Source organism: Lactuca sativa, chromosome 9 (assembly GCF_002870075.4).
Source record: "Lactuca sativa cultivar Salinas chromosome 9, Lsat_Salinas_v11, whole genome shotgun sequence".
In the NCBI taxonomy this organism is placed as follows: domain Eukaryota; kingdom Viridiplantae; phylum Streptophyta; class Magnoliopsida; order Asterales; family Asteraceae; genus Lactuca; species Lactuca sativa.
The window spans coordinates 79,372,186-79,394,673 of NC_056631.2; the positions used below are offsets into that span (position 1 = coordinate 79,372,186).

At 35.9% G+C, this 22,488-nt stretch overlaps 2 protein-coding genes across 2 annotated transcripts; one reads left to right on the top strand and one right to left on the bottom strand.

The window, feature by feature from the left end:
- Positions 1-13,733: 13,733 nt before the first annotated feature.
- LOC111905493 (pentatricopeptide repeat-containing protein At3g49240, mitochondrial) lies at positions 13,734-16,009 on the bottom strand. Its single transcript, XM_023901176.3, has one exon. The coding sequence runs from the start codon at positions 15,748-15,750 to the stop codon at positions 13,873-13,875; it is 1,878 nt and encodes a 625-aa protein (XP_023756944.1). The 5' UTR covers positions 15,751-16,009; the 3' UTR covers positions 13,734-13,872.
- A 186-nt stretch (positions 16,010-16,195) lies between these two features.
- On the top strand, positions 16,196-17,891 carry LOC111905494 (PHD finger protein ALFIN-LIKE 4). The gene is made up of 2 exons (XM_042899040.1): positions 16,196-16,714; positions 17,416-17,891. The coding sequence occupies exons 1-2, from the start codon at positions 16,559-16,561 to the stop codon at positions 17,686-17,688; spliced, it is 429 nt and encodes a 142-aa protein (XP_042754974.1). The 5' UTR covers positions 16,196-16,558; the 3' UTR covers positions 17,689-17,891.
- The last annotated feature ends 4,597 nt before the right edge of the window (positions 17,892-22,488 follow it).

A 22,488-nucleotide genomic window follows, 5' to 3' on the forward strand; every position in this document is an offset into this window, starting at 1 on the left:
GAGTTCATAAGAGTTTTGTTTGGAGTAGAAACCATTTTCCTTATAAAATCGATAGAGTTGATTTCCAGAAAATCCAATATTTTCTTAGTTAAGTGTAAACAGCATATTCCTATATGATGTATTAATGAACCCTAGATTGACCCGTAGATTTCCCCTATAATCGTCCAGCGTATATAAGTTATAGAAGATTTAAGTTAGATAAAACGTTGAATATAGTGGGTCTTCCCTAGGTCCACAACCCAACGAGGAACAGGAGATGAGGCGGGCACCACCAATTCTAAGCCAATCCAGACTAAATTCTTGTATGACTCAAGCATATACGCTCAACGATTATAGTTGAAGTCTAACAATGCGAAAATTTAATGTGGACTTAAATCCAAAAACCGGAACCAAACCCTAGTGTAGTGTATTAAATAGTAGTAGTGACTGTGAACATAAACTATACATATCATAGTTCATCGGATAGTGATAGTGACTAGTGAACATGAACTATGCATATTATAGTTTACCAAAAGTGGTGGTGATGGTGAATATAACCTATACATATCATAGTTCATCAAATAGTGATAGTGACTAGTGAACATGAACTATGCATATTATAGTTTACCAAAAGTGGTGGTGATGGTGAATATAACCTATACATATCATAGTTCATCAAATAGTGATAGTGACTAGTGAACATGAACTATGCATATTATAGTTTACCAAAAGTGGTGGTGATGGTGAATTCCTTTCTTGTAATTAAGTTCATAGGGTAGATGAAACATAAACTATACCTATTATAGTTTATCACTTTGTTTGTAATATATATATATATATATATATATATATATATATATATATATATATATATATATAATATATATATATATATATATATATGCCATAACTATACCGATTATAACTAGCGTGTTCATTTGTGGGGGTATAATGGCTTAACTATACTTATTATAGTTTATCATAATTATCCATAGTGGTAATAACTCTTTTGTATGTGTAAAACCTTTAATCATGTGTTTGTTATGTAAAATAACCCTAAACTATACCTATTATAGTTTATTAATTATTTGTGTGGGTAGTGAGCATAAGCCTTACTTGTCATAATTTACCAATGTTTATATTTTAATGGATATAGCCTTGTAATATCATTTATATATTTACCATACTTGTGGAGGTATAAATCCATTTGTTTTCTGATGTATGTCTATATAAGAATACAAAATTGTCATATATTGCAACAACACATAATCACATAATGATGTATACCTTGCTCAACATGTTACAATGTGAAATGAAATTTATAGTGTTTTTCTGTTAATAACATTTTCTGTAACTGTTATTGGTAAATTTGTAGAAAAATCATAAAAGGTCCAAATCAAGTTCTGTAACTTCTGAGAGTTTGAAAAATGAGTCTAGTTTGTTCATAATTTTTATTATAATTTTTAATGACCTCTTACTTGTGTGAAAAAGTCCATAATCACAGACTGGTCCAGATTGATGTTTGAAATGATAGGCAGTTTTGTAAAAATCACCATAAATTGTAGAAACATCGTATGGAGATGTGCAAGTAGTCATTTTAAAGCTAAGAAGTGGAACTACATGCACCTAAAACAGTTTTGAAAACTAAAATGTTTAAGTTGTCCAAAACAGTCCGTGAATGAAGTTGAACTTTTCTGATGAAGGCTGTTAGAAAAGTTTAGTTATGTTCTTGGTGTTTTAACTTGTATTCCCCCCCCCCCCCCCCCCCCCTAAAAACTTGAGAAAACATGAAAATGTAGGGGTATGAACTCACCTTGAGTGATTTCAGTAGATAAGTGTTGAAGAAGAGAAGTGTTCAACCCAAGAACACTTGAAGAATCCCTTGAAGATTCGAAGCTCTAACACAAATATAATGGAGTTTGTGTAAGATATCCATGATTTGAGTGGAAATAATTGAGATAATCATAAAGAGAATGGATTATGCTTACCAAATGTGGAGGAAAAACTCAAGATCAGCCCTGGAAATCTCGAATTTCTAGAGAGAGAAAGTGAGAGAGAAAAGAGTTTGATCTTCTTGTGAAATGAGAGCAAATGAGAGAAGTGAGGAGAGAGGATGAATATTCAGCTCTCAAAAACGTGGGAAAGAGTGATGATTGAGTGGAAAGGACATTGATGTGACCTAGGTAAGGTGGGGAGGTGTGGCTGGTCATAGAGTGGGTGTGGGAGTGGTTGCTTGTGTCATAAGGTAAAGCAAAGTCAACACTCCACCTCTTTGTACTTTACCCACTTGCTTTTATTATTTAAATAAAGATTTTTATGAAAATATGATTAAATTGTGAATATTTAGGGTTTATTATGTTAAAATATGATTTTGGGTGAAAATCTCACGTTAAAATAATTAAAAACGGGCCTTAAACGCAAAACTACGCGAAAACCGGGAGAAAATGAGTTCCCAGCGAGACCTCTCGGTCCTAGGCCGAGGTTCGGTCCCTAGGCCGAGGCTCGGTCCATGCTGAGGATTGTAACCGGAAACGAACAGAGGGAAACGAAGGGGCGGGGAGCTCGGTCCGAAGTCAGAAGCGAGGGCTCGGTCCTCGGTCCTCAGAAGGGAAGGTTCAGCAAGCCATCAGAAGGGAGGGTTCGGTTAGTCATCAGAAGAGGAAATGGTCAGAACCGAAAGGTGCCGAACGTTCGGGTTCGGTTGAGCAGCCTTCGACTCAGAAGGGTTCGGTTCTTAGAGTGAGGTTCGGTTCGGTTCAGCAGCCTTCTTCATCAGGAGGGTTCGGTTCCTAAGGGGACTTTCGGTTCCTAAGAGGACTTTCGGGTCCTAAGAGGGGTTTCGGTTCCTCATGCCCGTTTTTCGTGTAGACTTCCGTTTTTGGGCTGTTCTCGCCAAATTCGAGGGTCGGGATGCCCCGAGTGATTATAGAGAGTTGGGAGAGATTTCGAGAGAGATTTGAGAGAGATTCCACATACTCAGAGAGATTTGGGAGAGATTTGACATACTTGGGGAGATTTCACATACAAAGAGATATTTGGGAGAGATTTCACATTCTTAGAGAGATTTGGGAGAGATTTGACATTCTTGGAGAGATTTCTCATTCAGAGAGAGATTTGGGAGAGATTTCACATACTTAGAGATATTTAGGAGAGATTTGACATTTTTGGAGAGATTTCTCATACAAGGAGAGATTTGGGAGAGATTTCACATACTTAGAGAGATTTGGGAGAGATTTGACATTCTTGGAGAGATTTCTCATTCAGAGAGAGATTTGGGAGAGATTTCACATACTTAGAGAGATTTGGGAGAGATTTGACATTCTTGGAGAGATTTCTCATACAAAGAGAGATTTGGGAGAGATTTCACATACTTAGAGAGATTTGGGAGAGATTTCTGATAAGAAGAGATGGAGTGAACACGATTGAGAGAGGTTTCATTGGTGACCTTTTTGAGTGTTCGGCTTCGCAATGCAGGGTCCGTAAGCCCCGTTAAGCCTTGTTTAAGGATCTTGCATACTCCCGATGAGTATGCAACATTGTTTTATCGGTTTGGCTCGCCACGTACCACAGTTTTAGGTTAAGGAGATCTAGATGTACGCACTTTTCAATTTATGATTTCTCATTAGAATAGAGAGTTGTTTAGAAATTACATAACGTAAACTCTAATACTCACGGTAAATTGAGTTGACCGGTTTGACTTGTTGACTTTAGTTGACTTTGACTTGACCAAAAATTGACGGTTGTCATAGTTCGAGTATGGATCATCTGCTTTCAGTAGTATGGGCCCATACTACCTTCCACATCTATCCGTACCTTCTTCAAGGACTGCCTCGACTCCACCAGATTCCTTCCACTACTGCTGATCACTGCTATACTCATCCTAGGCTTACCCTGGGAAATCTCAGGCTCCACCCTACCAGGTCCTCAGCTGCTGAAGGCCTCCTAGTAATGCCAGTTAACCATTACCTGAATACCATCACATGGGGTGAGGCTCGGATAATCCTTCAAGTAACAGACTCGTCCCTACAATGGTTAGACTCAAACAAGAGCTGCGCAATAGGGCCAAATCCAGCACTCTAAGATTATTCAACCCTGATCACATGTGACGTGACGTATTCACCTAATGGCTAACTCCCACCACTCAGAGTCCCACAAAGCACAAATCAAGCAACATTCGAACTAAGCGAACAATCTCAATCAAATCCACTCTCATAGAGAAAAACTGATCTAGCATACAGAGCTAATACTCATACTATCAGGCATAACCTAACAGGCTATCCTACTGCTGTCTACTCAATTCTAGCATGCAATTTTCATACACTGAAGCACATAAAGCAGGCACATAAGGCATCACTACTAGATCCTTAGTCCTATTCTAGCATGATGTTCTACTCAAACTGATAAACACAACATAAGCTTGTATGGGTACTTTGGGGAATACTTACTTGAGCTTGGCCGGTTGCGCACATCACACACTTCTTTCTTTCTCAAACCCTTTTCTTAATTCTTAGAAAACATTTCTTTTTTGGAAAATCTTTTACTCCCTCGATTTGAGTTCAGACACCCCCGAAGGTGAGTCCGAATCCCTCAAACCAGGGCTGTGATACCAACTTGTAACGACCCAATTTTCACGTCCAAAATTTTCTTTTTTAAAACATGACTTAGAAAACGTTAATAATTAAACATTGTTTAATTAAACCATTTCACATCGAAAACCCAAATTTGAAATCCACAACATGTAAACAACCAAAACATCAGAGTATCAATCCCAGAATAAACTCATAACTGCGGAAACAAGAGTGTGTGTTTATTTCTTATTAAAGAGATATTCAATTCTCATTTTGGTTTTTTCGTCTAAAAGTTAATCGATCTAAAACTCAATTTACCGGGCTGTATATTGCTATGCAAAATCCTAGAAAATTTATAACTTCCTCATACGAAGTCAAATTTGGACGTTCTCTATATTCACGATTTCGGTTTAATTTCTACTACGACTTTCACTTAGATCACTAAGGCTAAAAAGTAATTTATCAAAAATTCACTTTTTACGTTACGCGATGTCGTGCCGGTTTAGCTGTAAAATTTAGACGGGTCATAACTTCTTCGTTATAAGTTGGATTTCACTGTTCTTTATATGTACGAAACCCTTGTGACATATACTATAAATTGGATAAGTTTATTTATTCTAAATAATCTTCTATCAAAAATTCGTTTTTTGATGCTTATTGCCTTTAAACTAACTAACCCGAATCTACGAGCGTTACAATTATCTCCTCCTTAGGATGATTATGTCTCGGAATTACCAACAAAATAGGGCTTGTATAATGACTCCATTCGTTATCCTTTCATCTTAGGCAATCATCGTAACTCTTATGTCTTTTCTATCGAGTTTCTAACCCTTGGACTTCTTGACTGTTGGCGGTGCTCAATCTTGCACCCGCTCTCTATCTCACGTTGGACTTTCAATCGTGACCTTCAAGACACAATGTCAATCCTTATTGGAGACTCCTGCTCCTTCATAAACATACTTTACTTTGATTATTATAACAGGCCAATGGGTCATGTTCTAATGATCTCTCGTCGTATGATGCAACACTGAGACTCAGGTCTTTTAGAGTCAAATTCCAGAACGGAATATACCTTTCTTCATATTCTAATGTGATATAATCACATTATAGCATGTAACATATCTAGATACAAGTTTCTTACTTTCATGGTGATTACGATACTTCTATTGATCGTTTTGATTATCTTTCACTTCAATCTTCTGGCTTAAGTCAGATGCTACATCAAACTTGGTTCTCTGAACCATGTAGAATACATATATTAGTCGGACTCGATATGATATGACCACTAAGGTCGGAATAATAATCATATTCTTAGTCATTACCAAAACGGTGGTAACGACATACATGATCATACGAAATCAATTACTAGCGCCTTGGTAACCTTGTGACATTCCATGATCCAAGCATGAGTCATGTGCTTCCGGTAGTATAGGCCTCTAATACCTTTCACACCTACTCAAACTCGTCCCAGGTATTGTCTCGCAGTTCTCTAAGTCACCATACAAGAAAAATCATATAGCAACTTAACACATCAGATAACATAACCAAGGTTTATATTATTTCTTGAAACGATTACATAGATGTTCAAGTTCACCGTAACTAGGCCTCTTATAATAGGCTACACCACATTATGCTATCTATATGGCTACTTGATATCCTGATCATTGGATATATAGATCCTCACTCCTGATCCCTTGCATAGTCACCTACTTCGTCGAGGATCATTTGGGATGCTCTTGCCTTTGGCTTTGGAGGCGCATTTGCTCTTGCTGCTTGATTTTTCTTCGGGCAGTCCCTAGAAATATTCCCTTATTCATTACATCCGTAACACACCCTCTTGTTAAATGTCCACTCATTAGTGTAATGCCCAGTCTTCCTACACTTGAAATAAGTCACCTTCCTGTCATATTTTCCAAAGTGTTTCTTTTTACACTTCTCACACCATTTTTCTTTACCTCCTCTTCCTCCATACTTTGAGAACATGTTGTTCTTATTGGACCTTGAAGATCCCTCAAATTTCCTCTTCTTGCCAACTTCAACATTGTTGGCGGTTCTGCCTTTGATCATTTCTTCAACAGACTTGGCAACCCAGATGGATTCCTCAAGAGTAGGTGCCTAGCGTACTGGCACAGTAGGTTCGTCCTTATTTTGTTGAAGTAAATGCCTTGTCTCTTTTATCTGATGATCCAACATCATTTGCATCATTGCTTGTACTCCTATCATCGTGATTGGCTCGGGTGCAATTGCTACTTCTCGTGCACGCTCAATTACTTATGGCTCAAGTTGCGGGTTACCACTTTCCAATCCACTACGAGTTCTCACCATGTCGATCTATACACCAAATAAGATGTTCAGTGTGCAGTGACGAGAACTTAGATAGGAAAAGCTTTATTTATGATACACGTATAAATCTCTTTATCACTGCGAAAAGTTACATGCTAGTTCTAATACTGTAATTAAACGTTTATAAATCTGAACACATAAAATTTCCAGATTCGGTCTGCAACAGACCATAGATTCGATCAAACGATATCATCATTTAGCATATAAAAGCAATTTTGGCATCTTCCTTAAATAATCTAGTGTTTGTGTCTATTCAGATGTACGACCTAAAATATATTAGACACACTCCTCATGATCATCGCTTAGCATTCTAAGTTTAACTTTAGAAATTTCCTACAAATTCCTAGTTCGCTTAAATTAATTCTCTGATACCAACTGTGACATCCCAATTTCACGGTCATTTTAGAAATTTTATTTATGCTTATTTAAAAATCAGAGTATCCATCTTAAAGAATAATATTGTGGAATTTGTTCCCAGAAAACATGATAAATATATTATCAAAGCATTTCCGAATAAATGTATTTTGTTTATATTAAAACTTTAGGATGTCATTGTAAATACAGAAACATAAGCATACACAGACCTTACATTCCTTTACACTAATGATTTACATCTCCTTTAATCTCTCAGTATAGTGTGTCTTCGTATCAATACATGTGATACAAATAATCTGAGTGGGTCGGGTTGGGAAACCTAGTGAGTACATAGGATTTTCAACCCACAATAATATAGTTATTGTGTTTCATCATCAAACAATTAACCCAAATAACCATCCCCATTATCTTCTTTATTCTTAAGTATCTTCCCTTATTCCTCAATATTTATTACTCAAGATTGTGCTAACGAACAGGCACGAAGTCATTTATTGCCAAGGTTTTTTAGAGTACATTTGGTGAACATATCGTTCACAACACCTACAGGTTGCAATCCTGCTAGCATTCCAGTGGACTGTCTAGAATAGTCTGTGGTTGTCATCTATACTCTGCTAGATGACTGGGCCATCGCTTGGTTCAAGGATTCTCATCATCTATATTATCTTTCATCTCTCATTTCATCTTTCATCTACCCTTCTTTAACCAATATATTTATAGGTATAAAAATACATATACAATTTAAATCAAGTAAAACGTGTATATTTTGTTCATCCAGCATACATATCAAGAACACAGATAATATGCACACATAGCATGTAATTTATATTAAATACTTCATAGCTATGTGTAAGATGAAAGTAACTATGCACTCACTTGTTAAAGTGATGACTCCAAACTCGGGCAGCGCTTCGCTTCTAACAATTTTATTTTCCTTCGACAAAACCTAGTATCATTATCACTAAATCTTAGTCTAATATTCATTGCGACTAATTAACTCAATGTCTACGAACGATATTGCTTTATAAGTGTTAAACAATACTTTTCAACTACTATGTACAGACAGGGGCCAAACATGAAACACCAGTGGGCAAGACCATTTTGGCATTTAAGCTGTTCTGAAATCCAATAACCCTATGCAGCGCTTCAAACCAAATTCCCCGTACCGCGAGCAATTAAAAGGTATTATAATAACACTTTATATTTTATAATACTTAGCGCATATATTTTTTATAGGTTCATAATAACAATAATGAACTTAAACATAAGCTATACTTAAAGTAGGGTAAGCATAACTCACTTACAAGGGTTTTAGAGAAGAACCGAGCTCTGCGTGAGCAGAACTTCTGAGCCGAAAGCTCTTCTTCTAGGAGCCTTCTGGGGCTCTGGGACTCGCCTCTAACACTTGGGAAGTGCTAGAGAATGGGAGGGGTTAAGAGAAGTAATTGAGAGAGAAAGAATGGGAAAGGTGTGAACAAAATGAAAGAACTCCGCACCTATTTATAGGCTGGACCCTTCGGACTACGCTGGGCGTAGCCTCGGAGTACGCAGCGCATAGTCGGTATATTGCACATATGAGGGCCAGATGTCAACTACACATGCAAATCCGTGGAGAGAAAGCGAGGTCCAGGATTCAGCCACGTGTCAATCCTCGCATCAGCCTATTCTCAACTTCTAATTTCGTAACTTTCGCGTACATGCTCCGTTTTTGACATTATTTATATCCACGCATAGGTGGAGGCGTAATCTACAACTTTAGTTTATACCTAGTCAGCTAATTTCGACTTTATTTTTTAAGTTATATTTTAATAGGCTAAGACAGATAAAGTCCGTTAAAAATTCATAACTTTGTCATCCGACATCCGTTTTCGTCTGTCTTTATATCGTTGTCTTCTTATTAATGAGATCTTCAATTCTCATTTAGGTTTTGTCAGCTAAAAATCGATCGATCTAAAATTCGATTTCCAAGTTGTGTCCTGCTATGCAAAATCTTAGAAAAATCATAACTTCCTCATACGAAGTCAGATTTGGATGTTCTCTATATGCACGATTTTGGTTTAACGTCTACTACGAGTTTTGTTTATATCTCTAAGGCTAAAAAGTAATTTATCAAAAAATCATTTTTTACGCTACGCGGTGCGTGTCGGTTTAGCCGTAAAACTTCGACGGGTCATAACTTCTTCGTTATAACTCAGATTTCAGTGTTCTTTATATGTATGAAACCCTTTTGCCATATACTATAACTTGGTTAAGATTATTTATTCTAAATAATCTTCTATCAAAAAGTTGTTTTTTTATGCTTATTACCTCTAAACTGACTGACCCGAATATGCGGACGTTACATCAACCCACCCGCACTACGTCGGCATATACAACAGATAAACAATAACTAACAACTACAGGTAATCATATAGATCTATCAATCTAACATATCACTATAGTATACCAACATCTTACACACAAGGACACATACTAGAGTACAAAATATAGTGATAAAACTCACCATTTAGTCTAGAAGATAACAATAATGATCACTGATCCAATAACCAACTCTACAAGTCATTTATATAGCACACAGGGACAATTCCTTAAACTACAACCTAAAATCCTAAGTTTGACCTAAGGTCAAACTTGGACAAAAAAGTCAACGATCCAGTCAAAGTCAACACTCAAAAATCCATTCATCCGGTCGCCACATCGTGACCACCCTTTGGTTATGTTGCAGCATAATGGAGATAAAATAGTTGTGGATCAGCCTTTGTCATGAGGTGACGATCAAAGTGTCACATCGTGAGAAACGCTCTGGTCAACCTAATGTATTAAGCTCTTAATCCTTTTTCCCACCCATCCATACTTTCCAAAAGGCTTTCATACTCCTAAAAGATCAGAAAAATCATTGCTTTATAGACATGCATGTCTTGAACTCAAACTAGGTCAAAAATGGTGTCAAATATGGTCAAGATCTCATGTAAGAGTTCAAAACTCTATCAAAAATTAGATCCATCACTTATACCCACAAAAGGACTCTGGTGATCCATAAAGTTGGCAAGTTTTTGGAACCCCACCACTCCAACTAGCCTAAACATGAAGAAAAACACATGAAACATAGATATAAGCTCTTAAGATCATAAAGCATCAAACTTGGATACTCACAAATGTCCAAAGTGTGTAAGAAAAGATGATGGTGAGGCTTGCAAGTTGAGATGATGCACCAAAACTCTTTCTCTTCTTCTTCTTGGCTAAAAATCACCAAAACGGGAGCTCAAGGTTTAACTATGGGATATTAGGGTTTTTGGAGGTTGAAGGGAGGTGGTGGTGGCTTAGGGTGACACACAAGTGCTCACGCCGTGACCAAGGTTTAAATGCTTAAATATTTAATTTAACAAATCGAAAGCAATGCTTACCCGGAACTAGGTGTTACAAGGAATATGGCCCAAACTTGTTCATCCCATAATACTAGCTACAACACACTTCGAGATAAAGGGTTAGTTTTTACACTTTTTGAGAGAAAAAATTTTCACATGAAAAGATAATGAAGACACGCATCAACATGTGGAGAAGATAGTAGAGATAGATGACTACTTCAACACTGTTGGAGTTACTAAAGATGTTATCATGCTTTGAGTGTTCCTGAACACTCCAAGGAACTACTAAATATTGATTAAAAGTTGAACATGATGGAACAATCACTACATAGGAACAACTGAAGACCAAATTCATAAAGCAATTCAGATTGCCATCAAAGATTGGCAAAATGAAGATGAGGATCCAAAACATTCAGCAATTGGAAGACGAGACATTATATAATGCATGAGATAGTTACAAGGAGATGTTTCAAAATTAGCCACGACATGATCTTAATGTGCACTAAATCATTCAAAGTTTATACAATAGGATACATGTGAGCACTCATCAAATGGTTGATTCTCAGGGACCAATTCTCAAAAAGATCCTAGCTGATGGTTACACTTTGATTGAGGAACTAACTCAACACTCTAATGAATGTCATTCTTCATGAGATTCATCTATACGAAAAAAGATCAATTGGCAAAAGTACTAAAGGCCTTACAACGTTAAATCCAAATTTAGATGCGTTGGGAAAAGATATGAAAATTTTCAATCAAACTATTCATGTTATTCAAGTGGGGTGTGATAACTGTAGTGGTACACATCTTACAAAATATTCTCCTTTATATGAAGATGGAAATAAGAGACCTTAAGTGTGCTACTCATCTAACAATAGATACAATAATTTGAAGCCTTATAATGAATACTGCAAGGAGATGGCTAGGAAATATAGGCAATGAGGGCAAATTTTCTACCAAAAAGAACCTCAATTGGAACAAGTTGTACAAGAAAAGAAACCAACTTTGAAAGACATGTTGACCCGATTTTCCGAAGCATCCAACAAAAGACATAGAGATAGGTAAGAGATTGTAAGAAAGATTAGGGCAACAATAGAAACCACACTTAGAAAATAACAACCTTCAATTTTAAACATCAAAAATCAAGTAGGTCAAATATCTCAAGTGTTACAATAGAGTTTTACAAGAACTTTACCAAGTAGCAGGGAAACGAATCCCAAATCACATGTCAAAGGCCGTTACGACTTGAAATGGTAAAATTCTCGAACCTTTAGTTTCTATTTCCACAAATAAATATTCTAGTGTGCAAAATTCTGAAAAAGAAAAAGAAAAGGAACAAGTTGCTCTGTAAACGTGTTGCGTATGGGAGAACACGATGGATTTGAGTGTACTAATTTTGTCTCCGGTGGTTAAACCATACAAACCGCTGATTCCATTGTCATAATGTTAGCAACAATAGAAGCAAAAGGAAGAGCATCGCAAATTCCTTGATCACATAAAGTCTCTCTACACTTCAACATTCCGTTTATCTAAGTCGTTGCTCAAATGCCAAAATATGTCAAGTTTTTGAAAGATTTGCTCGGCAATCAAAAGAAGTTGAAGGAAGCTTCATGTATTGTGTTAAGCAAACAATGTTTAGTTGCTATGTTGAAAATACTGACAAAGATGAGGGATCCAAAGAGTTTGAATTTACCTTGTCAATTTGGTAATCTAACCACTAGCCATGCTTTAGCCGATTCGGGTGGAAGTATAAATCTCATGCCTTGTTCTTTCTATTCAAAACTCAACTTGACCAAATCAAAACCGACTCAAATGGCGATACATTTGGCCCATAGATTGGTGACTTATCTAAAGAGAATATTAGAAGACGTATTGGTTAAAGTAGGTAAGTCTGTGTTTCTGGTTGATTTTGTGGTATTAGACATGAAAGAAGATTGCCAAATTCCTATAATCCTTGGAATACCATTTTTTAGCACCGCGGGATAGTTGGTTGATATACATGGTTCGAAGCTTGCACATAGAGTCGGATTGATGTGATTACATTTGGTATTGATTAATTAATGAAACATTCATAAACTTGCATTAGTGAATTTGTATGACTATCAAAGAAGATTCGAAGGGAAACATATACCTCTGCTTTGTAGACTTTATCATAGTAGCTTGATTTTTCTTGATCAGTTTCCGATCATGTGGAGATTGTTAGGGAAAAATTAGTTTTTACAATATAAATACAACCACCAAGTAGACACATAAGAGTACAACAAAAGGTCAAGTTTCGTTACCACTTTGCTTTCTACCATAACTGCATTATCTCAAGCTTTTACACCATTTATACCAAGATAAAGTTAAAGTCTAATGACATTTGACAATCTCAAAAAATTGGAATCCTTGGAGACCAATAGTGTAGATGAAATCCGTTTTGTAGAAAATGTGGTATATGTACCTCAGTCAACATGCTCTCTGCAAAAAGCTCGTATTCTGACTACATTATTCACTTCTTATTATGTTTTGAATTGCATCATTCAATATGATTGATTAATTTTAAATGAATCAATATATATTTTAACAATCTGAAAACAAGTTTTGTATCTCAAATGACAACAAGGGTCAAATAAACCACAAAATTCCGAACCAGTAAATTTTCATAAAGTTTATATGATTTTTCTAGGACAACGTCGCTTTGCTGGTGGAAAAACAAATCATCTACCATTATAACCTTAATTTCAAAACTATTTTGTACCTTGAAATTTTCAAAACTTGGAAAATCTAGATATATTTGTGTTAATAATATTATGATACATTTCTAACGAATATACAAAAACGAATATGGTGTCATTTTTACAAAGGCTTAATGGGACTAAAACAAAAGATATAAGACTCAAAAGTCAAAACAATTTTAGTTATCATGAAAACTAATGCTAAACGAACAATTTTATCTAAGCAATGTTTAAACAAATTCATCATCAAAATTATGTACAAATAACATTTCAATATAATAATTCAAGTAAAGCAGAAGTTGCAAAATACCATTTTGTTATTTGCTCTACAAACTTAATCCAATGTGTCATTTTGCAATCTTATAAACATCATATGCCATTTTCAAAGCTCAATAACAAGCAGATAATCATATTATTTCAATGATTTCATTTAATCTTATAAACTAAAATGTCACTAAAGAAGAAAGAAAGTCACTACTTCATAAAACCTTATAATAACTCAATCTAAGAACAAAAAGAAAAACACCTTTATGCACTTGCCTTCTCACCAGACACATCATCCTCCTCCTCCTCCCCCTCCTCCGCCTTCACCTCACTATCCACCACCCTCTCACCACCATCATCACCCTTCAACTTAAGTGGCAAGAAATTAGAGTACACAGATGTGATTCTAGCTTTCGCCTTCTCAGTTTCCTCAGCCTCTTTAGCTGCCACCTCAGCCTCTTTAGCTGCCACCTCAGCTTTCTCTCTCTCAATATCCGCTAATAACTTCACCAAATCATCCTCCCTATCTTCTTTCTTTAACTCTTCCCTTACAAAAACCTGCAACTCATCAGAAAACTCCAAAGGCTCCTCCCTCAACATTCTACCAATCATTTCAAGAGCTTCATCATGTTTCTTGATGTCAAACAAAGCTTTCATTATAAACTTGTAGCTATCATCATCCATTTTTAGCTTAGGCACCATCATATCAAAGAAAGATTTTGCCTCATTAACTTTCCCAACTTTTACTAACCCATCCATTAACCGATTGTAAACTGTTAGATTTGGCCTCAGTTTGGATTCAATCATTGTTTTGAAATATGCAGCTGCATCATCTGGGCGATTTTCTTGGAAACAAGTGTCCATTAATACAACAAAAGTGTATTCATCTGGGGTTACCTGTTTTTCGTTCATAGTGTTGTAGAGTTCTTCTGCTTTAGCCAACATTCCATTGTTGCATAATTGCTCGATTAGATTGTTGAATGAAAGAGTGTCTGGATGACATCGTGTCTTCCCCATTTGATTGAAGGTGTTTATTGCTTCATCGAATCTTTTTTCTGCACAGTAGCCATCCACCATTAGATTATAGCTACCGAGATTGACTCTGAGAAGTATAGGTGGGTTGTGCTCTTGTAGCATTCTATCGAACAGTTTCAGTGCGATATCAAACTTTCCATTTTTAGACAGGGCATCCAGTAAGGAATTATACGCCATTGCACTCATCCTGATCTTTGATTCCTCACGCAGAGCTTCTTCGTAGCATTCCATAGCCTCCTTCTCCATTCCTTTCAAGAAATACGCTTTCATGACACTACCATAAACAACACCATCATGAACAAATCCACCTAATTTCTCTTTCAATTCCTCGTACAGATTGAAGATGCCATCAGGGTTCTCGTTCTTTGCTTGCCCAGTCATCAAATGATAATAAACAGTTGGATCGGCTTCAAACCCTTTCGATAACATGTCGTCTTTGATTTCCAAAGCCTTCTCCAGCTTATCGTTGTCAACAAGCCCTTTTACTATAATCCGGAATGTCGTTGTGTTGGGTTCAAAAGGAGCATTATCGATTAACTGCTTGTAGTGTTCCAAAGCGGTATCGATTTTCCGGCAATCCATATAGGTGTTGATGATGAGGTTATAAGAGACGATGTTCGCCGCGATAGCTGCTTGCGTGATGAAACGGTGAAGGTTAAGGAGATCTGCGTATTTAGACTGCCGGAGACAGGCGTTCATGACGGCGTTACATGTGAAGATGGTGGGTTTGCAGTTGGAGTAGACTGAGTGACGCGTCAAGAGAACGGCTTCTTGTAAATCATTTTCGCGGATGAGTTTGAGAATACGGTTATGGAGCTCGAGGCGTTTGCCGGTGAGAACAGAGACGTGTTCGGGGATTTTTGGGGCGTTAGGGTTTTGATTTGGGGTCGGAGTAGGTCGAGGCTGCGATTGGGTGTTGGAGCGGAGAGCGTTAAGAGGGGGCTCGATACGGAGGCGACGTTTTCGGCGGCGACGTTCTGCGGCGGCGTCTTCTGGTGTGGCAAATGATAGATGACGGAGAGATATGACAGCAGGGCGGAGCGGGTGGTGGTGGGTTCTCACCAGCAGTTTGAGGTGATTTAAGAAAGCTGGTTTCGAAAGAGCCATTTGCTTTAATCTTGAGAGAAACTGATTTAGGGTTCTTGAAGAGGGTTTAAGAAGGTGATGCAATGGAGGAGAAGATAGGGGCAGAGTGTATTCGACGGGATTATTGTGGATTTGGGTATGGGCTTTGTTATACTGAAATTGGCCTACTTGTACATTCTGCAGTTTTACTTGTACATAAATGATATTCGACAATGAATATACAATTTTATGGTAATTTAAAAATTTTAACACAAATTTTATTAAATATATTGAAATCAGATTAAAATAATTATCTTCTTCATATCGACACATTCTATATACTATTAATCCTGAAAAAGACGGTGAACATGAAACTTTAGCATTTCTCATTTGTGCCCCTTTTTTTCTTTCCCTTCCTACTTTGACCACATACGTTTTGTGTTTTAAAAACTTATGCCGCCTTAAAATTTGGGTAAGGCTTATCTTTATTTGGGTCATTCACACCGCCTTATTAAAAATTGGGTGAGCTTTATCTTTTCCTCCCTTTCAATTCTGCGCTTCTCTCTCTACACCCAAAAAAAATTCATGTCGTCGCTCTTACAGGCTACTGCCCACCGCCGCTATCCCCACCATTTTCCCGACTTCCGATACCGACAGCAACCCACCAACTGGTGCTTCATCTTTTTGGATATACCATAAACGAACGAAAACCCTAGCCTTAGCTACTGTTGCCACCGCCTTCGGCCCTGGTGTACCCAGATACTGTCGTCGGTGCGTTGAGCTTCCGGTGAAACCACCAAATGACCACCGCTAAGACAGTCGGCGCCACACCCCACCCACCTTCAACCTAATGAATCGTCTCCTCCACCCGGTACTTTCCTGGGAAAAACGGATGTGGAGAACAAGACAAATCCTTGACGCTTGTCGTTGCCGCTGCTGCTGCTGCTTAGTGACGGCCTCGCCGGCGGGCAGGAATAGCCACTGTCGGCCAATCCATCTTCATCTGGTATGCTTTCAACTCCGTTATTTTTCTTATATCTCAAAGCGAGGGCATCATTTTTACCCTCTTCTAATAAACGTTTTTCTCCCTCTTTCTCTTTTCGATTTCGACTCTTTCAGTGCGCCTCTTTGACGTTCCACCGCCTTCATCTCGATTTGTGTTTTAATCTATATCTTTGTTCATCTCTGATATTCTTATCTGCATCTTACCCGCTCTCTAATTTCCATCCACCACTCTCTAATTTCTATCCACCTACGTGTTGTTATCTAGAGTTTGATGGTGATGTGAATGATCACTTCATCGACCTAACACTACTCAAGCTTTCTCCCTACGATCGTCACTCTTCCTGTTAATTGGGCTGGTAGAGTCAAATTTGTAGATAGATCAGAGACAAAACAATTGTGATGAGGTTTCTATGAATTTGGCTTATAGTTTGTATGTTTCTCAAAAGATTTAAGAGTACCAGTTTGACCATTGAGAAGATGAATCCAATCAGATTGAATCTTTGAAGTTGTGTCAGGGGCAGCTAAGAAGCAAGTGAAGGAGAAGTCAATTGTGTCAAACCACAGCAGCAGCAAGTCAAAGTCAAACTCTAATGTTCACTTCTGTATTTCAATTCGTTTCTGCTTCTATCACAAAGCAAATGAAATAAAGTCCATTTTTATATTTTTACATGACATGTATATTTGTTTTGGTTGTTAAAAAAGGCGAAAGGGTCTGAACCACCTGCTAAGTTTCCAAAAGTGTCAACACCAAAAGATGATGATGATGAAGGTTTGGATGATGAAGATGACAAGGAACATGGGGACATGTTATGTGGTTCATGTGGTGAGAATTATGCATCTGATGAGTTTTGGATTTGCTGTGATATTTGTGAGAAGTGGTTCCATGGTTCGTGTGTGAAGATAACTCCAACAAGAGTTGAACATATCAAGCAGTATAAATGCCCTGCTTGCACCAACAAAAGAGCTCGCCCATGATCATGATCATGTATGTATCCATCAATCAAGCAATCAATCAGTGTAAGTCTGTTTTTATGGAAGTGGAAGTGGAACATGGTGTTTGTAGGGTTTAAATGTGCATTTCATTGAAATTAGTGACAAGGTCTTTATTTTAGTTTTTAACTAGCTGCAACAAACTTTTTCTTTCTTATAATGGAAGATTGGATTTTATGTGTTTGTCATATTATATTTTGTTATGCTCAGAAGGTGGAACAAAGTAGGAAGCGATTTGTTGTCAATATCATCATATGGGAGACATCTTTTTAATAATTTACTTTGTCAAGCAAAGTAATGTCTCACTTTTACCAAAACGAGGTTATAGGTTCAATTGGATTTAACAAAATAAAGATAAAACTTGATAAGTATTTGATGGAGATGTGATGGAAATAACAGTAAAAAAACAAATGGTGCCCATAAAAATTTTTCATGATAAAGCCCAAGGGGCCTCATGACAAAGACTGTTTGGGGATTTTATATTTCCAGTCCTTCAGTTCCTCCTCAGTCACATTGTTTTCTTATTCACATCATGTTTTAACTTTGAAGGTTCTCTGTGAACTTGCGATTGATAATGAGTGCCTTTTATGGTTTTACCCTTCTTCTATTGTTCTTCATATTGTTGCAAAACTCGGCATACTCGGCCGATTACTCGGAATCGACCCTCCACCGAGGTGAGTAATGTCAACTCGGCCAAAAAACTCGGATTTAGTCAAAATCGGCCAAACTCGATCAAAAATCGGACAAACTCAATCAAACTCGGGCCTACTCGGTCTTACTCGGGCCAACTCGGTCAAAGGGTCAAAATTGTCATAAAAAGAGAAAAAAATCAAGAATTTCAAGATTAATATGGATAATGCACTTAATGATTTATTATTTAACACAAACATGTGATTATTACTACATGTATATCGTAAATTTTCAGTAATTATCCACGTAGTGAGACAATTATGTGTATTTCAGTTTTTATGTATTCATATGTATCTAATTTTGGTTATATATTTCAATCAAATTATGATTTTAACTTATGATTTTGACATATATAATTTTCCAAAAAATATTTCTACATGAATTACCGAATCCGAGTACTCACTACTCTCTAGTCGGCCGAGCAGGCACCGAGTAGCGAGTTCTACAACATTGGTTCTTCATAGTGATGAATAAATATAATGAAATCAAAAGTTCAGGATATAATCAATTTAATTTAATGTGTAATCTCTAATCTTGATGCCAATGACAAGAACATGTATTTTGACTTCTTCACAATAGGTTTTGTGTGGTTATTGAAAAAAAAAATTCTATATAATATTAGTATCATATGCGATTGTGGACATATAATAAGGCATTAGACCTTTTCGTGTACAATTGTAATATATATATATATATATATATATATATATATATATATATATATATATATATATATATATATATATATATATATATATATATATATATATATATATATATATATATGACCCGACTTACTATTGTAAATTTCTAACTATTTCATTTCTATTGGTGTCAACTTTTGCTTACAATAGGATGCACCACTTTTGTTACTGCTAAAAGATTGTTGCCTAGGGTTTCATTTGTATTCCATTCATTCCTGATTCAATTCCATTCCAGACCTTAATTGATGCATGTAAATGGAATTTTTTATTAATGAAATTGAGTTGCTACTTATAATAGCCAAATAATAGCAAGTTGTTATACGTATGACAATTACAAGTACTTTCTGACATGCCTTTTTCATTGATTTGGTTATAACTTGATGGTAGTTTTTAGCATCATTGGTAGTTATATAGGAGTTAAAGTTTGTTCAGAACATATCCTACGTTTTTAAAGTCTAACAGAGTAATCATGAGTTATTCCTTGAAACTAAAAATGAAATCCGACAATGAAAAGCTCATATAATGTGACTTATATTATTTATTTTTTCTGAATTTTACATTTAGTTAATCATGGACGATTGCAATAATTTATGTTTCTTATTACATTTGCTTCATACGCAATGTTATTTATCCTTATTTTTAATTATTTTTAGAGTTGTATTTTGTGAAACTTTAAATTTTTTTTTTTTTTTACTTTCATGCAGCTATCTCAAGCTCTAGCTCAAATGGCCTAGGGCATAACAAGGCATAACAAAGGAATGGACGACTCCCCAATAGAATTAGCAACAGGGCATAACAAGAAATCATAATAAATGCCATTCTCTCTTAACTTGAACATTTTACAAATTTTCTCACTTCGAATTACATATACGACCTGAAAGAAGAAAAAATAAAATGACTCAGCGCCAACGGGCGCGCATGATTTCCATCTAGTTTAAATATAAAAAGACAAATCTTTAAATATTATTAAAAGAGAAACTTTGTGACATCATTTTCAACAATCAGGATCATTGATTGTGTTTCATTCATATATTTTCTATCGTTAGATCGTTATGCTGACATCATCATTTGGTCAACCTTTTTTTTGGTCCACCAATTTTATGAAATCTAATAATGACAATTACTTTTAACACTAAAAAAATCTATTAATTACAATTAAATCTAACCAAAAATAAACTTATTTTTAAAATTATGAAATCTATTAATGACAATTAAATCTCACGAAAAATAAAATTATTTTTAAAATTAGGAAATCTATTAATGACAATTAAATCTCACCAAAAATAAAATTATTTTTAAAATTAAGAAATTTATTAATGACATCATCATTTGGTCAACCCCACCCCACATTACCCGTTTTTTTTGTTCTGGTTTGAAAATCACTAATACAGTCATTATTTTCTTTTCAATTTATTGCAGCCAAGAAATATATGAAGATCAATGGTGCTAGAAGATACATAAGAAAGATTCTCCCACTAATTTCAATGATGCGTACATCTTCTTTCACAACGATTCAATTGTTTCTTCCTTCTACGACATCGAATCCAGATACAATTTCTCTTGTCATGTCTCTATACACAGATAATCCATAATCTTATCTCTTTGATTTCTCCTTATTAAACCTTGAATCCCTTTCATCTTATGATCACAACCGCAAGCACTCATCTATTTCGTCGCCTTCCCTTTCTTCATATTTCTTGCGTTTCACCTTAGGGCTCTCCTTCTTCCAGTCAGTTATTTGTTTCTCCGCACAACGACCTATAATTGATATGTTATGTTTCGATTTATGATGTTTATTTCTCAATTTTGATGAAAAAAAAACCTAATTTCTACCCTTGCTTTCAGGAATTAAGGGAATCGCCGCTCCTTCTTTGCCTCCCTCTTTCTATCTGTTGCAGAAACTTGAAAGATGATATACACACACAGTTAACGCGTTCATCTTTTTTATTTATTTATAGGTTTGTTTTCTACACCACTCCAACCTCCTGCTTTGCATTTTATACGACTTTTGTTACTATTTTTTTCTTTTCCCTCATTTTTTCCCCATTTTATGTTTATATATATATATATATATATATATATATATATATATATATATATATATATATATATATATATATATATATATATATATATAGCTTTTGTGTGCTTACTTTTTTCTTCAGGGCTATCTTGATGTTGATTTTGAGTTTTTGTTGAACACAGTTATGATATGTGTTTAGGGCTGTTAATCGGGTCAACCCGATCGGGTTTCGGGTTAAACGGGTCGGGTTAGTCGGGTTTTTTATAAAAATAATTTCACCCGGAACCCGACCCTATTAAGGTACGGGTTATCCGGGTTCGGGTTATTCAGGTTTCGGGCTTATAGGGTCGGGTTCGTCGGGTTACAAAGTAAGACATAAATATTGTGTCATATTTATAATAAGGTTTATTTTCAGAAGGTTAAATTAGGATATGTTAAATCCAAATGACTTTGAGTACATATGGTTTATTTTTCTTGTTTGTACTATACAAGTAAAAAGCTTTATGCATTTAATTTGAGGTTGTGTATTTTTTATTTTAGGCCACCTAAACTACCATTGTATATTATTTTACTATTGCATATTATTTTACTATGCTACATATTAATTTCCAATTGTACAAAGCAATATTTTGTTCTATAATTGTGTTGCATCTTATTTTCCTCTTTTTTAGGCCACATAATGTACAAAAAAAGAAGATGTGAGGTGGAATAAAATACATAAATATTGTAATATATCTTTCTTCGGGTTAATCGGGTTAACCCGAAACCCAACTTTTATGAAAAAAATCAACCATAAACCCGACCCTAACTATACTTCGGGTTTGTCGGGTTAACCCGAATAACCCGATTAAGAATTTTGACCCTATAAAACCCGACCCTAAATGTCTTAATCGGGTTAGGGTCGGGTCGGGTTAATCGGGTTCGGGTTTTTTGACACCCCTATATGTGTTCTTGATGTCAACTGGCATTCACTTAGTAGCTCAAGAACATCTAACACTCACTCAATCTTCAAATATGTTTCTTGGTAGATTTTTTTGTTGTTAGTGATGGAACAAGTAATATGATAGTTAAATATATCTCTTATTTGTATTTGCTTTTAGTTGTAGAAAACGATAGAATAGACAAAGAAGTTGTCGTCAAAAGATATTAGGTGAGTTATCCAGAGTTCAGATTGATTGAGAAGTTGGTAAAATAATATAAAAAAGTGGTCAACATTTATCTGTATGATCATAAAAAATAGAAGTGGTCAAATAATTTTATAATTTTGCCTCTAAAATAAAATGGAACTTTTCTTTTGGACTAAAAAAGAGTATCGAAAAACTCCCAAAATAAGACGCCCAACACTCCGATGAACACGTTCATTAAAAA

Excerpts from the sequence above, each read along its gene's own strand:
- LOC111905493 (XM_023901176.3), bottom strand. The coding sequence starts at position 15,750 with ATGGCTCTTTCGAAACCAGCTTTCTTAAATCACCTCAAACTGCTGGTG.
- LOC111905494 (XM_042899040.1), top strand. The coding sequence starts at position 16,559 with ATGAATCGTCTCCTCCACCCGGTACTTTCCTGGGAAAAACGGATGTGG. Across the intron at positions 16,715-17,415 it reads GGCCAATCCATCTTCATCTG|GCGAAAGGGTCTGAACCACC; the intron begins GTATGCTTTCAA and ends TTGTTAAAAAAG.